We start from the raw sequence: 16,831 nt of genomic DNA, 5'->3' as shown, positions 1-16,831 counted from the left end.
TCCGTCAGGGTAATAATGTAATGCTAGAGAACAGCATCGCGTTGGATTCTAGGCTCAAAAATTAGCATTATTATTGTAAATTATCAGCTTGTCCTGAATCACTGGATTCATAAAATGTGCATTTAATTTTACGATTTTTATTATCACCCTTTGTATTTGTGAATAATTTTTTGTACAGACATATGAAAGTTTATTTATCTTAAAATCTTGTAGTTATACACAGATCTGAACACACATTTTGCCAGGGGATATTGTTATTTGTATCACATTAGATAGACATTCATTTCAATACTACCACAAGTATATGTGAGATCAGCCTGATGAGTATAACCAGGCCACTGTAAGTACTCTGGAAGCCTCACAATAGCGGGCACTCATTAAACTCATACACAAGGACAACACTTCAGTTTACAAGTTGCCAGTAATGTAATGATAGAACAGGCTGTGGACACATAAAACGTATCCCTAGCTTTCGAAAGAACTGAATGTAGTTCTGTTTTGAAGCTGAAATTAACAAACTTACCTAGAATGTTGATGCTACTGTTTTGTGTATAGGTATGTGTATTAGGCTGTTCTTTACTCATTCAATTTGTTGAGTTTTCATGTATAATATGTATAAAGTAGGGACTGTGTTTTAGGCACCCTTGTTATATTGTTCCTTGTGAGATTTAACTAGTCAGTGTAGGTTGTGCTTGTATACTTGAGATCATATAGACCTCTTGTGACCTTGACCTAACCTTACTTTGACCATTTAATTGGTCAGTTAGTGTAAAGGAGCAGAGAGTGTTCAGGGGCATAGCTACCTTATATAAATAAGCCCGGGCTTACACATGATTTTGAAAATGAAAGTTTAGCAAGCCCTCAAAACTATCTAAATACAAAGCTTTGCAATCTATCAGAATTACACGAAAAAATTGGTTGCTATGCACCTAGGTGTTTTAGTTTGAGTGTTATGGTGTATGCATATCAATTGCTCAGTGTTTCCAAGGGAACTCAGAAAGTCCTTTAGGAATACCAGGACTATGGTTTATGATCTGTTCTAGAGTAGAACCAACCTATTGCTAGCATGGAGTTTACTCACGTCAGGTGAAAACAGTCATCCATATAGGCACTGTGTGAAATCTGAGTCCGATAGGTCAATACAACATGCACCACGTAACGGGTCAGGTGGTCAAGCTTATTCATGTAGTTGATTGTGCATCATTCGCTTTCAGATGAGAGGATAGAAATTGGCTTGATGTATATTAATGGCAATAGGTCAATTCAACTCAATCATCTTCATACAAGGTATATAGAGCCTCCATTGTAATATTAACATACGACGCCATCAAAACATAACAGGTTCAATCCCAGTACCAGAAGCCGTGACATGCCACTCTATTTAAGGGTCAGTCTGTTCTAGTCATACAAGTATGTAAATAGGGGATTGGAAAGAATGTCACAGGAAAAATGTCACGAAAAAAAGTCACAATTTTGCCTAGGAAATAAGTCACAATAACCAATTTTGTTGTATTCAATAAGTTATGTAAATGTCATCATGTTATGTTAATGTCATCATGTTATGTTAATGTCATCATGTTATGTTAATGTCATCATGTTATGTTAATGTCATCATGTTATGTTAATATCATCATGATCATAAAACTTGACTTTTTGTCCATGACATTTTTTCCTGTGACTATCTTTCGTCCATTTTGTCCTAATTCTTCATACAGCAACATTCGTTTAATCACCGATAGTGCCTCTATCTGGTGAGCAGAGGTTGGTGGTTTCTTCTCCTTCATCATGTGTTGCCAGAACACATTAAAACAGCACTGCCCGGTGCCTGTATCGTTGGGTTACGACAAGGACTGGTTGCCAGAAGACATTAAAACAGGTACTTGTTACACTGCCCAGTGTCTGTATCGTTGGGTTACGACAAGGACTGGTTGCCAGAAGACATTAAAACAGGTACCTGTTACACTGCCCGGTGTCTGTATCGCTGGGTTAAGACAAGGACTGGTTGCCAGAAGACATTAAAACAGGTACTTGTTACACTGCCCGGTGCCTGTATCGTTGGGTTACGACAAGGACAGGTTGCCAGAAGACATTAAAACAGGTACTTGTTACACTGCCCGGTGTCTGTATCGTTGGGTTAAGACAAGGACTGGTTGCCAGAAGACATTAAAACAGGTACCTGTTACACTGCCCGGTGTCTGTATCGTTGGGTTAAGACAAGGACTGGTTGCCAGAAGACATTAAAACAGGTACTTGTTACACTGCCCGGTGTCTGTATCGTTGGGTTAAGACAAGGACTGGTTGCCAGAAGACATTAAAACAGGTACTTGTTACACTGCCCGGTGCCTGTATCGTTGGGTTAAGACAAGGACTGGTTGCCAGAAGACATTAAAACAGGTACTTGTTACACTGCCCGGTGCCTGTATCGTTGGGTTACGACAAGGACTGGTTGCCAGAAGACATTAAAACAGGTACTTGTTACACTGCCTGGTGTCTGTATCGTTGGGTTACGACAAGGACTGGTTGCCAGAAGACATTAAAACAGGTACTTGTTACACTGCCCGGTGCCTGTATCGTTGGTAGTTACGAAAAGGACTGGTTGCCAGAAGACATTAAAACAGGTACTTGTTACACTGCCCGGTGCCTGTATTGTTGGGTTACGACAAGGACTGGTTGCCAGAAGACATTAAAACAGGTACTTGTTACACTGCCCGGTGCCTGTATCGTTGGGTTACGAAAAGGACTGGTTGCCAGAAGACATTAAAACAGGTACTTGTTACACTGCCCGGTGCCCAGTATCGTTGGGTTAAGACAAGGACTGGTTGGCTTTGAGTCAGAATAGTTTGAGTTGGATATCCGTGTTACTGTAGCATGATATCTCCGTTGTCTAGCTCTATGTAACCATCATAACTATGAACTTGATGAAGCATACACACGCATACACACACACACGCACATCGCTACAATGCTGCAGAAGTTTTCAACATGAGGTTAATCTTCATTTTACCTTGATTCATTGTTCATAATATATCTTATGTTAACATATAGAAGGGAAATGTATATGCCATTGTTATATATATGCTGTGTGTTTATGGAATTAAGTTATATGATGTGCCAGAGAATGATAGCCGTGTGACATTTTAGTAGAGTGCCTTGTATATGTAGATTTGATTCTAATCTAATCAAATGCGCAACCTGACTGTTTTCAAGTTCATTAATTTTAATACTGCATAATCACATTTCAGAGAGAATGTTTTTCATGAAGTTTTGTCATATTCTATATTCACAAGTGTATATTTTATACTGTGCCTGCATATCAACATGGAAATATTAAGTTATGATTGCCAAAAATAAGAATACTTGTGTTTTTGGTCACCCACTGCAACCAACCGGTTATGTTGCATGTGAAATAACATTTCATCTGTCACTCGATATAAAACCAATGAGCACTTTTATTTTTTATGAATATAACATTGTAACAACTCATGTGAGGATCAGGGTATATTTTAAGAAATAATGGGCAAACGGTGGTAGGAATGATTTCTCACTGGACGTGGGAAACATGTCTCCTGTTGGGGTCAACACATTGTCAATGTTAGACAAAGGGTTCATAGATCGAGCTGATTTGGTGTACAGGAGGTGTTAGAAGTGGTAGGAGGTGTTATAGGTGGTCATGTGTCATGACTTCACTATGTGTCAGCCACGTATATACTACACAAAATATGTTAAAGAGCACTTGTGTTAATCTGTCACGGCAGATGGGTATTGGTACACACAGCCTTCAAGATTGTGGTTGCTGTAATAGAAGTCGTGTACATTCATGAGGGATGGATGAACATAGTACAAAACAGGGCCTAGATTTTCGAAGCTCTCTTAGCGCTATTATTGTCGTAAGTTAATGTTAATGCATGGCACTTACGACTATCTTAGCGCTAAGAGAGCTTAAAAATGTTATGCCCTTCGATGTATTGACAGTGAGAAATTAGAAATACCCTACAGAAATGGGGTTAGTTTGTGAGCATGTCCCAGTGTTGGATTCCACTCACTACTGCAATATGTTATAGACAAATGTGGGTCACATAGCAACTTCCCTATTTACAGAGTAACCATGGAGACAGAAGGTTATGTTTTATGCCCAAGTATTAAACATATGACAAAAAATAATGTTTATGACATCATATTTCCTGTGTCTCTTTGGTTGTGTTTTTTTTTTTTTTTTTTGTGTCAGCCTTATAGGCACCTATAGTGTATGAATCGTGTAAATCATAAATATGTCATTAAAACATAAACGGTAGGCAAGCGCTTTTTGTTTTTAGATTTCCATAGGCCATTGTTTAATTATTGATTTGGATCTGTGCATGATAAAAATAATCTTGACCTTGTTTTGAATTGGTAATAGTAATTCTGTTTTTCTGACATAAGCATACCTTGTTGCTGTTTTACAAAACAACCTTAGCGCTTAGTACTACCTCGTATCCCAATTGGGTAGATCAATGCTTATGCTGTTGATCACTGGATTGTCTGGTCCAAACTCAATTATTTACAGACCAGCTGGAATATTGCTGAATTCGAGGTAAAACTAAACTCACTCACTCACAATGTTAAGGTATGTGAATTACGATCACCTTAGGGCTCCCTGTAAAACAAATATATTATTTTAAAGTGAAACAAATTTTGTTATAAAAAGATATATTTATTAAGTGTTGACGTGTTTTCCAGTAGCAACCAAAGCCAGACCACATGGCTAGGCGTTCCTCTGTTTCTTGCAGGTGGTGTGTGAGTGGGTTTCCAAACCACAGTGGTTTACTTATGGCATGGCGTAATGAATGTAGTATTCCAGAAATTAGCCTAGTTAAATGAAATTGCATGAGTGTAATATTGGTCTGTTTTATTTTGTTACTTTTAAATAATAGTCTATTTACTTTTGTTATACTGTGTGTTGTATTTTAAGGGCGCTATTTTAATCAATATTCTAGTACAAGAAGGTGCATACTGATGAACACCACTATATTCACGATTCAGACCATGTCTTAATAAACTGCTATTTAGAATGTGGAAGTGGTTTTGTTTTGGATTTCAAACCTAATGTGTTCGAGGATGTATTTACACACGCTGGGTACTGATAGTTTTTACTTCATTTGGGCCAGAGTATTGAGTGTATACACGAATGAGTTGTTGTGGAAGAGAACGTTTTGGGGATGCTTGTGTTCCTCAATGTTGTCATTTGCCGTGGGAAAACACAGCCAGTGGAATCACCATTCCAGGTGGCTTGTGGCCGCCTCCGTGGTGTAGTGGAGAGCGGAAGGTCGCGGGTTCGATCCCCGACCGCGTCATACCAAAAGACGTTCAAATATGGTACTTGTTGGTCCCTGCCTGGCGCTCAGCATTAATGGGTACAACAAGGACTGGTCGGCTCGGAGTCAGTATAATGTGTTTGAGTGGGGTATTCATGCTTCACTGCGGCATGGTATCTCAGTGGGCTAGCCAGCACTATAAAACCAGCTTCAGTCTGGGCTAGTACAAGCAGCCGCACATACACATACACACGCATGCACTCCGTCATATGAGCGAAATATTCTCAAGCACGACGTTAAACCCAATTTCACCTCACCTAACCTCCAGGTGGCTTGTACGATTATTGCAATCCTGACAAGTACATACACGTACTATTGAATTCCTGGGAGCTTCAGCACCTCACACAGACATCAACTCCGAAGAACACAAAGCAGACCATGAGAACCGCCATCCACGATAACTAACAGCCCGTGACAACGCTGTAATATTGCCGTCTGTGGCGTAAATAACGTTCACTCAGCATCTCCCAGCTTACTGTCGCGTCGTTCAGATGAATGCATGAAGTAATACCAATGTGCTTCTTGGTGCTTTAAATGATTCACATGCTTGTAAAAGGCCCGTTAATGCAAGTCACCAGTTGCGCAGATTGTTACGTATAATGTCAGTCACAGGATTGTTTGGTCCAAATTCGACTGCTTACAGACCGTCGCCATAAAGCTGGGATATTGCTGAGTAACGCCTTATACAACGTACACATCTGAAGGAAATGTCGAAATGACACCAAACTCCATATATGGAAACTGCCACACTCGTGACGATTCAAGTTGATGAGACCTTCCGCGGCGGAAGGCAATCCCGTTCAACAATACAGTATCCACCATCAGGGCTCGGAATGGGGACCTTGAAGCCCCGTGGAGGCATTTCTATCGCTGTGTCGTTTCGTGAAGTCAACAGGGTACAATATTGACACCACTTTGTTACACGAGAAGTCATACTGACCGTCAACCCGACCATGAGACGTACTGTGTTCTACTGTGTGTGCATTCTGTTGGAAGTCCTTGTGCTAACGTATTCTCAGAGTAAGTGTTTGTTTGTTGCTCATCTATTTCACACTTTGGGCGGTGGGGTAGCCAAGTGGTTAAGGCGTTCGCTCGTCACGCCGAAAACGCGGGTTCGATTCTCCACATTGGTACAATAAGTGAAGCCCATTTCTGGTGTCCCCGTCGTGATATTGCTGGAAGGTTGCTAAAAGCGGTGTAAACATGATGTTGTTGGAATATTGTGAAAAGTAACACTAAACCCATGCACTCACACTTTTGCTGTTTTGTATATACAGTAAATTACGTTTAAAACGAACGCTGTTATAACGAACTGTATTTTGCGCCACGGCCATGTACGGTATATATTAGTCGACATGCGCATAACTTTGGTAAATCAAAAACATTTGCTGGTCCCTCTGACTTTGTTATAGCTGTTGTACATTATGCTAGCTGTTATTAATATGAATCATAGGTTTATCTTGGCCAAGTTCGACATTATCCCCGCCTTTAGGTTAATATCATCCACTAAGGAAAACATTATACAACTTTTTAGGCTAGATTTCTGTTGTGTATGATTATTTGGACAGGGTGTGTGAAGTGTGAAGCTCATTTGTTTGTTAGATAATCAAGTATTCTTAAATTATGTTTGGTTTGCTTGTTGTTAAACGCCACACTCGGCAAACTCCCAGCTATATGGCGGCGGTTTGTAAATAATCGAGTTTGGACCAGACAATCCAGTGATCACCAGCATGAGCATCGATCTGCGCAGTTGGGATATGATGACATATGTCAACCAAGTTAGCGAGCCTGGCGATTCGATCCCGTTAGTCGCCTCTTACGACAAGCATCGGTTGCTGAAGATCAATTTTAACTCGGATCTTCAGGGTCTGTTTAATTAACAATTCTTTCCTTCATTTGTTCATATTGTTTTAAACAAAATAACTGAACGAACTTGCAAACATCAAAATACAAAACCACATTGCCGCACTACGTATGCTATATAACCAGTGTTGATTGTCACAACACTTAATGTTCAGCACAAGTCTCCTCCAACAACCCTGTTAGTCACTAGCATCCCCCTTCCGGTGAAGGAAATCTCCCAGTCACAGCTACACTCATACATAACAAGCCTAGAGGTCAAGGGCTCCAGCAATATCACGGCGGGGGACACAAACATAGGCTTCACACATTGTACCCATGTGCGGAATCGAACCCGGGTCTTCAGTAAGACGAGCGAACGCTATATCCAGTAGGCTACCCAACCTCCCTTCGCCGCTTGTAGCAGCAGTCAAGTAACGTCATGTCGGTGCATACGAGAAACCCGCGCATTTGGCCCGACGAGCGAACGCTTGATTCACTAAGCCAAACCAAACCCTTTGTATGTCATCTAATCCTGGCATGTGTAGGGGACGCAACTCAGCATAGCGAATGACGTCTCCAACGATGACATCCATAGGACGGAGGTGTAATCTCAGTTATTATGCGAATTGTGTTTTACTTGCTTTATCGTTAGTCTGAAGCGAATTGATTTTTTTAAAAAAAAACATGCCACTAAAACCATAACCTTTCACCAAAATATGAAATTGTTGCCTAATGTCCAGAAATTGAATAACGACATGTTTCCCTCTATTCCCCAGCCTGTGTCACACGGTTAGAATTCATCCCGAGGGCCATCACAATAGGAAAGACATCCAACCTCAGCATCACATGCTTCGGGTCGTCAATCCTGCGGCTCCACCTTGACAGCAACCCCATCATGGAAATTCAAAAGTTTACGTCATCAGGGCTGGTAACCTTGGCAACGCTTGATGGAAACGATAATGTTACAAAACACGTGGAAGGCATCGACGTCGTCGGCTTCTTCCCTTCAAAATTTGAGATCGTTATAAACAATCCCGGATGTTCTGACGTCACAAACTACTTCTGCCGCGTCACGAATTTTTCCTGTATGAGAAGTCGGAGGTTGGTGAGACTCGTGACTCCAAATGGTGAGACTAAGCTTGTTGTTAAAAACGCTGCTCCGTTACAGCGACACCGGTGAAACTGTAACCACCCACTCCATTCGGATCTACTTACGATAAATTGTTGGGTCCTGGCGTGACCCGGAAGTAGTGTGGCGAAGGGTTAAATGGAAAAGAAATGAATGTCATGGAATGATTGTAATGACAGTATACGAAAACGCACCATGAGATCACTTTATGTGTTTATTATTGAATCGCTTTAAACCACCGGTGTGTTCACGGCACATTCCCGTACCTGGATAAGCCAGTATTCAACGATCGTGGTTTCGAATCCGTTATTGATGTCAATGTGTGCTTCCTTCCCCCAAAAAGCTGACATAATGATTGTCCTCTATCTATCGTTCTATCTATCGTTCTACCTATCTATCTATCTATATATCGTTCTATCTATCTATCTATCGTTCTATCTATCGTTCTATCTATCTATATATATATCGTTCTATCTATCGTTCTATCTATCGTTCTATTTATAGTTCTATCTATATATCGTTCTATATATCGTTCTACCTATCTATCTATATATCGTTCTACCTATCTATATATCGTTCTATCTATCTATCTATATAGCTATCTATCTATCGTTCTATATATCGTTCTATCTATCGCTCTATCTATATATCGTTCTATCTATCTATCGTTCTATCTATCGTTCCACCTATCTATCTATCTATATATCGTTCTATCTATCGTTCTATCTATCTGTCGTTCTATATATCGTTCTATCTATCTATCGTTCTATCTATCGTTCTATCTATCTATCGTTCTATATATCGTTCGTAGTGAGGAAATTTTGGTGAGTTGAATGTCCTATTTACTAGGATATCTATCCTGGCCCTCTACAGAGGTAGATACAGACTCCCCTTTACATAACATGTGCATAAATATAACGTGCAGTGTCATAGGTGCTTTTAAATATGCTTTCAGTAACACAAGGTCCGCCATCGTTGACAATTATGCCTTCAAAGCCAGTATATGAAGACGGTGAACTAGTCGTGTTCAGGTGTTCAGTGAATGTTTCTCCAAGGAGACAGTTCTTTTCCTGGAACTGGGACCACCCCTTGGGAAAAGATTTTAGTGGGAACGTGAAAACTGGACAGTTAGTGGATGCCTTTCGCACGTGCAACAGAACAAGCTTTTTGGCCTTGACCTTGAAAGCGGAAGACAATGGGACCATGGTGACCTGTATGACCGGCTCGTCGCAGGAGTTGAAAGCTAGTGTTGTTGTGAATGTTATCGGTGAGTTATTCCTGTATAACGTTGAGGCTACACCCCGCCGGGTGCCAGGTTTGCCCGAAGGAATTTACGTTTGTCATACATGACCACTATGCTGATTGGTCACTCGATAACAGGCCTCTGTCGCAACCCGAGAACATCGGGGTTAAATACAGACAAACCTCCATTCTATTTTCACAAAATTTTCAGTTCCGATGTCTATTTTGGGTGCATCTTTGGTGTATTCAAAATGAAACCTAATCCTTAGGAAAACATCTGCATAACTTGAATGCATTGACGTAATTCCTTTTGTATATTTGCGGTAAGAAATATGACAGCAGTTTGACACTGCCAGACTCTTAAGCACGAGCATCGATCTGCTCAATTGGGAATTTTCGAATTAAGATGTCATAAATGAGTGTCTGAATGCTTTGCTTTGACCAGGAAGTTGGAAGTCTCGATGCTGATTGAAATGTTCTCCTGACGCCTCCTCCTCGAGGAGGAGTGGTATTTCAGTGGATGTTGTTCACACTGATACTGCTCAAATGTTTCTCAATGTTGTCACATGTGGTCTGTTTGTTTCTGAGTGTTGGAAACCTTTGTGTACTTCTAGGTAGACAGGAAACAATCACGCCAGCCTCGCCAACCAGGCCAGCAACAACAGGACTAATGCAGATCCGTAAGTAATTATTATGAACAAAGTTTGCATATGAAACCTTCCGTGTCTTTATGAAATGAACATGTCAGCAAACATTTCGCAAAGTTAAAAATTGGACTTCTTTGCATTATGATCATTTGGTGAAGTACCTCCCAAACTGGGACCATGTCATCACCAGTCATAAAGGGAATAAACACGAATGGGTTCTGTCCGTCCATCGCGCCGCTTTCCTTTCGCAATGTAACTGAAAGATCGTAGAATGTCTCTCGATCAAAGTTTGCAGATATCAGTCTAGCCACTTTCTGGTACCTTCTACCACTTTGGAATTATTTTCCATCAGTGGCGGTGGGGTAGCTTTTTGGTTAATGAGTTCGCTCGTCACGCCGAAGGCCCGGGTTCGATTCCCCACAAAGTTACAATCTGTGAAGCCCTTTTCTGGTGTCCCCCGCCGTGATACTGAAATATGGCTAAAAGCGTCTTAAAACTAAACTCACTCATATCATTTCCCCATGATAAAAAATGGACTTAGTAAGAAGAGTGGATACGTGGTTTCTTTTTTTTTCACAGGGAAATTACACAGATTACAAATATACATTTTCTAATTTTAAAAATCTTTTTTAGGACTTCATGAAAAGAGTATTTGTTTACATGCAACGAGCGGTTATATTTTCTGACTTTGTAATCAACGGTATACCTGCAATCAAGAGTGGGGGCGGTGGGGTAGCCCATTGGTTAAAGCATTGGCTCGTCACGCCGAAGACCCGGGTTCGAATCCCCACATGGGTACAATGTGTGAAGCCCATTTCTTGTGTTCCCCGCCGTGATGTTGCTGGAATATTGCTAAAAGCGGCGTAAAACCAAACTCAGTCAGTCAGTCAGCAATCAAGTGGTCAGCTATCAGCATATTCATCCGTCGATAATTCGCTGTCATCGTTTGTTCAAGGTACAACCTTTGAACTGAAGCTTTAGTTGTGTACTGTGTAGAACACACCATTACCGGGGAATATAAGGTTCCTCTTTGCACGACGTATTGAAGCTGAGCTGAATGGTATGATGCGCGGAAACAGTGTTACAACATTGATCGAGGTTGGACAACGGTTACCAAACAATCAAAACAAAGCACGGAAAACCAACAGTTATCGAGTGGTGCTGGTATTGGCATACAACCGGCGATACGATATATCACGACATTAAAATTTTAGTCACGACGATAGATTGCCAAAGTATTGCGCACTGAAGCTGCGATACGATACGAATCCCGATATAAGGGTGGCGATACGATATGTATCACGATACTAAAATATTTAATTCTAACACCAACTATAAAACACCTTAAGATCAAAACAAATCCATTTTAAAGTATTTCGTCAAATTCCGTCAGCGTTGTTCAATGTTCATTCGGAAACGAGATAATTACGTTTATACACGGACTTGTGAATGTTGCTAACGTGCGAGTGTTATGTCTGACATTGTTCTTGAGGTAAGAATTTCCGAGAAAAGGTTTACTTATGAAAGGGAAAATAAGTAAGCATACATCAAGCATGTTTTTTCATCCTCAAACAAAAGTAAGTCTTTTTCCCTTGACAGATATTGCGATTTGGCAATATTAAAAGTTAAACATCGATGTATCGTGGCTCATTTGAAGTATCGTATCGGGATATACAACAATTTAAAACTTTTTATCGATTCACTGTATCGGCGACCAATGGATCGATGCATCGATGTGTATCGATGAATCGTCACACCACTATGACATTGAGCAGTTTGTCCCTAAAGAAGTGGTTGTCCAGAGAATATATACTGAGTCAAAAAAGAAACTTCACAAAATGTCATTTGAAAAATAGTGAATATTTTTTCTCTGATGATACATCTATGTATCCGAAATGGGATCCCTATCTTTCGACTCAAGAAAAACGTTAGCAAAACCCACTCAAACCAATCCATTCCTCATGCAAATGACGTTAGTGCCAAATCAGGTTTTGCACGTGCAATCGATCACGGGATCTTCGCATCGAAGTTTTCTTCATATGCACGTGTTTACATTGGCCTAACGGTACTTGAAATGCCACGATTGTCAAATGTGCAACGTGAACGTGCCGTTGGCATGTTGCAAGCGGGAAGATCAGTTATTGACGTCGCAAGAGCAATGGGATGCAGCCGTCGTACCGTGTAAGACTTTCGAGGTCGTCTACAACAAACTGGCACCACTTCTGATCGCCCAAGGTCGGGTCGTCCACGTGTGACGTCACGAGCAGAAGACCGTCAAATCGTCCTACGTCACCTACGTGACAGATTTCTGCCGGCTACACGAACCAGGGCTGATATGTTTAGAGGTCGACTGTCCTCACAGACCATTCGAAATCGGTTGCAGGCTGCCAATCTCCATTCTCGACGTCCATATCGTGGGCCAATATTGACGCCCTTTCATCAACGTCAACGTCTGCTGTGGGCCCAACGTCACCTCCGATGGACCTAGAGAGACTGGAATCGAGTCGACTTTAGCGATGAATCCAGGTTTACCCTCAGATTTGCGGACGGCAGGCATAGAGTCTGGAGACGACGTCGTGAACGGTATGCCCAATGTTGTGTACAGGAAGTCGACAGATTCGTGGGCGGAAGTTGCATGGTGTGGGGTGCTTTCTGTGGGAACAACCGTCCCCGACTTCTGGTCATCCGTGGAAACCTCACAGCTGCTGCCTACCTCGACCAGGTGCTCACCCCTGAACTCGTTCCTTTCATGGCGGCTCATGGCCCAGGTCTACAGTTCCTGCATGATAATGCTCGGCCGCATACCGCGATGTTGACACGAAATTTCCTTCAAAACGCTGGAATCAACGTCATGGATTGGCAATCGAGGTCCCCTGACCTTAATCCAATAGAGCACGTTTGGGATGCACTTGGGAGAAGGCTTCGTTGTCTTAGGAACCAACCCTCAGAATTTGCAGGAACTTGGCGCTGCCTTGCAAGAGCAATGGCGCAGAATCCCCAACCACGTGTTCACAAGCATCAGGCAGTCGATGAGGAGATGGTGTTCGGCAGTGATGAATGCGCGGGGCGGCCATACACTATATTGAACTGAGAAATTTTGCATTTTTATTCTTGTGACTTGACATTCTGTATACCCATGTTTTGGAACGGCGGTGTAGCCTAATGGAACTGATTATGGCACTGTCAGTGTATCGAGTACATCACATACATCTCAGCAATGAAATAATAAAAATTTAACCATCTTACCATCTCTTGTTCTTTTATAGTGCCCTGAAGAAAGAATGTGAAGTTTCTTTTTTGACAGTATATGTGTCTATCGTGTGTTGATTGGCAAAGATAGAATCAACCTCTATGACTCTCAGTTCCAGATGCTGGTGCCAGCGGTATCCCTGGTTACCTTCTGGCAGTGGTAGCCGTCGCCACCCTCATCCTCACCCTCATCATCTACAGCGTCTTACTACGGATGGGAGGTGAGTACTGTCAGGGTCACAGCTGTTTCAATTACTCTTCCTTGCTACCGTACAGGCTTTGTGCACACTGCGTTTCTACATTACTCCTTGGCGATGTGGCAGCACAATGGTTAAAGCGTTTGCTCGTCACACTGAAGTCCCGGGTCCGATTGCCCACATTGTTACTATGTGTGAAGTTAATTGCTGGTGTCCTCCGCCGTGATATGGCTGGAATATTACTAAATGCGGCGTGAAACCTCACTCACTCACTCACTCTACATTACTCGGTGTTAAGTGTTGAACGTTTAAATAATTTACGGAAGGCTATGAGCCCAACTCTGTGCACGGTACTTGCGCTCACTCTACTGCCTGTAAATCATATTATTTGAAGAAGTGACGATGCGAGTCTACGGTATGATCAGTAGTGCCGGTTCTGCGTTTGTTCAGAAATATGTTTGGGTCTTTGACAAGGAGTGTTTTCAGATCGAAGTCTCATTCCCGTTATAGCGTTAAGCTTCCTTACAAAGTTTTGTTCACGGTCATTTCTATAAACAGTTGTTTCAAAACAGAGATGCTTGTGTATATTCAGTAACTCATTGGACCCATCACCTCTTACAATATCCACCCGTGAAGATCCGGGTCAGAATTGATCTTCAGCAACCCATGCTTATCGTAAGAGGCGACTAACGGGATCGGGTGGTCAGGCTCGCCGACTTGGTTGACACATGTCATCGTATCCCAGTTGCCTAGATCTATGCTCATGCTGTTGATCACTGGATTGTCTGGTCCAGACTTGATTATTTACAGACCGCCTCGATATAGCTGGAATACTGCTTAGCGTGGCGTTGAACATCAAACCAACCAGCCAACCAACTCAACAAATTAAACTTAGTTTAGCATTTGTTTAGTTTAGGGTTTTGTCGATTGGTGAACCTAACAGCCCGCCACTGACATCTGCGAACAAACCTATATATACATGCATATAGACCTACCTACCAACACCCTCAGCACACGTACGTACATACATACTTCCAGTTCGTCAATGGAATATTTCTACATTCACATTTGTTTAAACACAATAACACCCATGCGAAGTTCAACAAGTAATAGCAGAATATTATTTTGTATATTTCAGGAACAAAATTCAAGTTTCCATTCACAGACTGCTTCGTTGTTAAAAAAGGTCATCTATACGAGATCCCGGACAGAGGTGAGTGACGTCACACAAGGAGAAGCCACTACAGACCAGAATTCATTGTTATCGTACTGTCGATCATCGATGACAGGCTTCGTATTTATACACTGCGTGATATAGCTGACATATTGCTAAAAGCGGCGTAAATCCAACTTCACTAAATGATTTAGTCTTCTTCATACTGTATTTGGTATATATATATATATTCAATATCTCGCCACGTTAAATGGCTGAAGTATTGCCCCTATGACGCAACTTCTAACTCACTCACCGTATACGTAACCTACCGACGTCATTTAGCTGGATTGTTCCTGACGGACGTGTCAAACAACCACTCGCTGACAGTATCAGTCACTGGATTGTCTGGTGCAGACTCACTGATCTGCAATTTCTTGTAACCAGAACATCGCCCAATAGTGTTCTTTGGTTTTCCATCCACAGGTTGACACGCCTTGAGTTAGTCAGAGGTACAGATAAGCTGCGTATCTGCGTGAATTACGCAAATATTTATGTGAAAACTCAATTCCTATTAAGTCTGTTGCGTACAAGTACGCTTGAATTTTGGTAAATACTCAATAAATGTGATCTTACATGCGCACACAAAAATGTCAAATGTTAGTATGACTAACATTTAAACTTTATTATATTTAAAAAATTAATGGAAAATGGCAAAATACCCAATTGAGTTTGAGTAAGGTGAGTACAATTTATTTGGTTACTCAAAAGAAAAGTAGGATACCCAATTGAGATCAACACAAGCGAGTACATAACTCAATGACCCAAAAGGTTAGCTGTAGCTCTGCAGTTAGTGAGTGAATAATGCTTAACGAGCATTCATAATGCAACTGTTCGAGGAGTTTAGTTCTATGTTAACAAACACAATGTGTTAACAAATACAATGGAACAAACACAATGTGTTAACAAATACAATGGAACAAACACAATGTGTTAACAAATACAGTTGAACAAACACAATGGAACAAACACAATGTGTTAACAAACACAAATGAATTTATCAGAATATCGCATGTAAGGACCCGCCTCGACATAACCGAAGTACTGTTTAAAGTGTCATTCACTCACTCACCAATGTTCTTGTCAAGATAATCTACAGCCATAACACATTTTCTTTCCAGAATCTGATGGTGATCCTGACAGCAGCTATTGTGTCATACAAAACACTGGCCCCATCTACATTAACTCCCCCCGCAGGGTCGTCTCCAACGCACCGTGACTCACACTCGCCGTGTGGGGCGGTGCAGTAGCCCGATGGAAGTGTTCGCTCGTCACGCTGAAGACCCGGGTTCGATTCCCCACATGGTACAGTGTGTGAGGCCCATTTCTGGTGTCCCCCGACGTGATATTGCTGGAATATTGCTAAAAGCGGAGTACCATCATACTCACTCACTCACCCTCTCGTCGTGGATTCTCAAAGACACTGCTATTCCAAACAGATGTTCACGGAAAGGCCCTGGTATTTGATTTAATTGGGATTTCAAGATTAGGTACATTTGGTCTTTAGTTAGTAGACAATATAGCTGATCTGGTCAGTCAGGTCGATGTTCATGCAATATTCTGTAATACATCTACATGTGAAAACCATTGCTGTATGCGCTGACCATTCCAATTCTTGTATGACGCAACTTGCTGAGGAGGGATGACCTAGTTGTAATTCATCCTCTTAAGTTCGAATTCATGATTAACACCGATTATGATCCTTGGTATTAAAAGGCTGCGAGGTAGGTTAATGGTTTGCCGGCGTACCCCGACTCCGGGTCCTTGCTCATAATATTAATCACTGGCTTGTTTGGTCCAGCCTCTGTTATTGACATTCAGCTGTGGTACGGCTGACCAACTGCTGACTGCGGCATCTACCAGCATCTGCTCTCTTCCACCCGCACCATCATCAAAACTGAGAAGTGCCCTGTGTATATAAATACCTTACCACTGTTTGAGTTTGTTTGTTCTTATTCGAC

At 41.6% G+C, this 16,831-nt stretch overlaps 1 protein-coding gene across 1 annotated transcript; it reads left to right on the top strand.

The window, feature by feature from the left end:
• The first annotated feature begins 6,221 nt into the window (after window positions 1-6,221).
• On the top strand, window positions 6,222-16,807 carry LOC124286926. Its single transcript, XM_046723384.1, has 7 exons — window positions 6,222-6,371; window positions 7,970-8,320; window positions 9,278-9,589; window positions 10,179-10,244; window positions 13,574-13,681; window positions 14,796-14,870; window positions 15,992-16,807. The coding sequence occupies exons 1-7, from the start codon at window positions 6,305-6,307 to the stop codon at window positions 16,087-16,089; spliced, it is 1,077 nt and encodes a 358-aa protein (XP_046579340.1). The 5' UTR covers window positions 6,222-6,304; the 3' UTR covers window positions 16,090-16,807.
• Window positions 16,808-16,831: the final 24 nt, after the last annotated feature.

Source organism: Haliotis rubra, unplaced genomic scaffold, assembly GCF_003918875.1.
Source record: "Haliotis rubra isolate DU_JTF1 unplaced genomic scaffold, ASM391887v1 Scf396, whole genome shotgun sequence".
Classification (NCBI taxonomy): domain Eukaryota; kingdom Metazoa; phylum Mollusca; class Gastropoda; order Lepetellida; family Haliotidae; genus Haliotis; species Haliotis rubra.
Note: the sequence above shows the minus strand (reverse complement) of the source record. Positions and strands in the feature narration are given on the sequence as shown.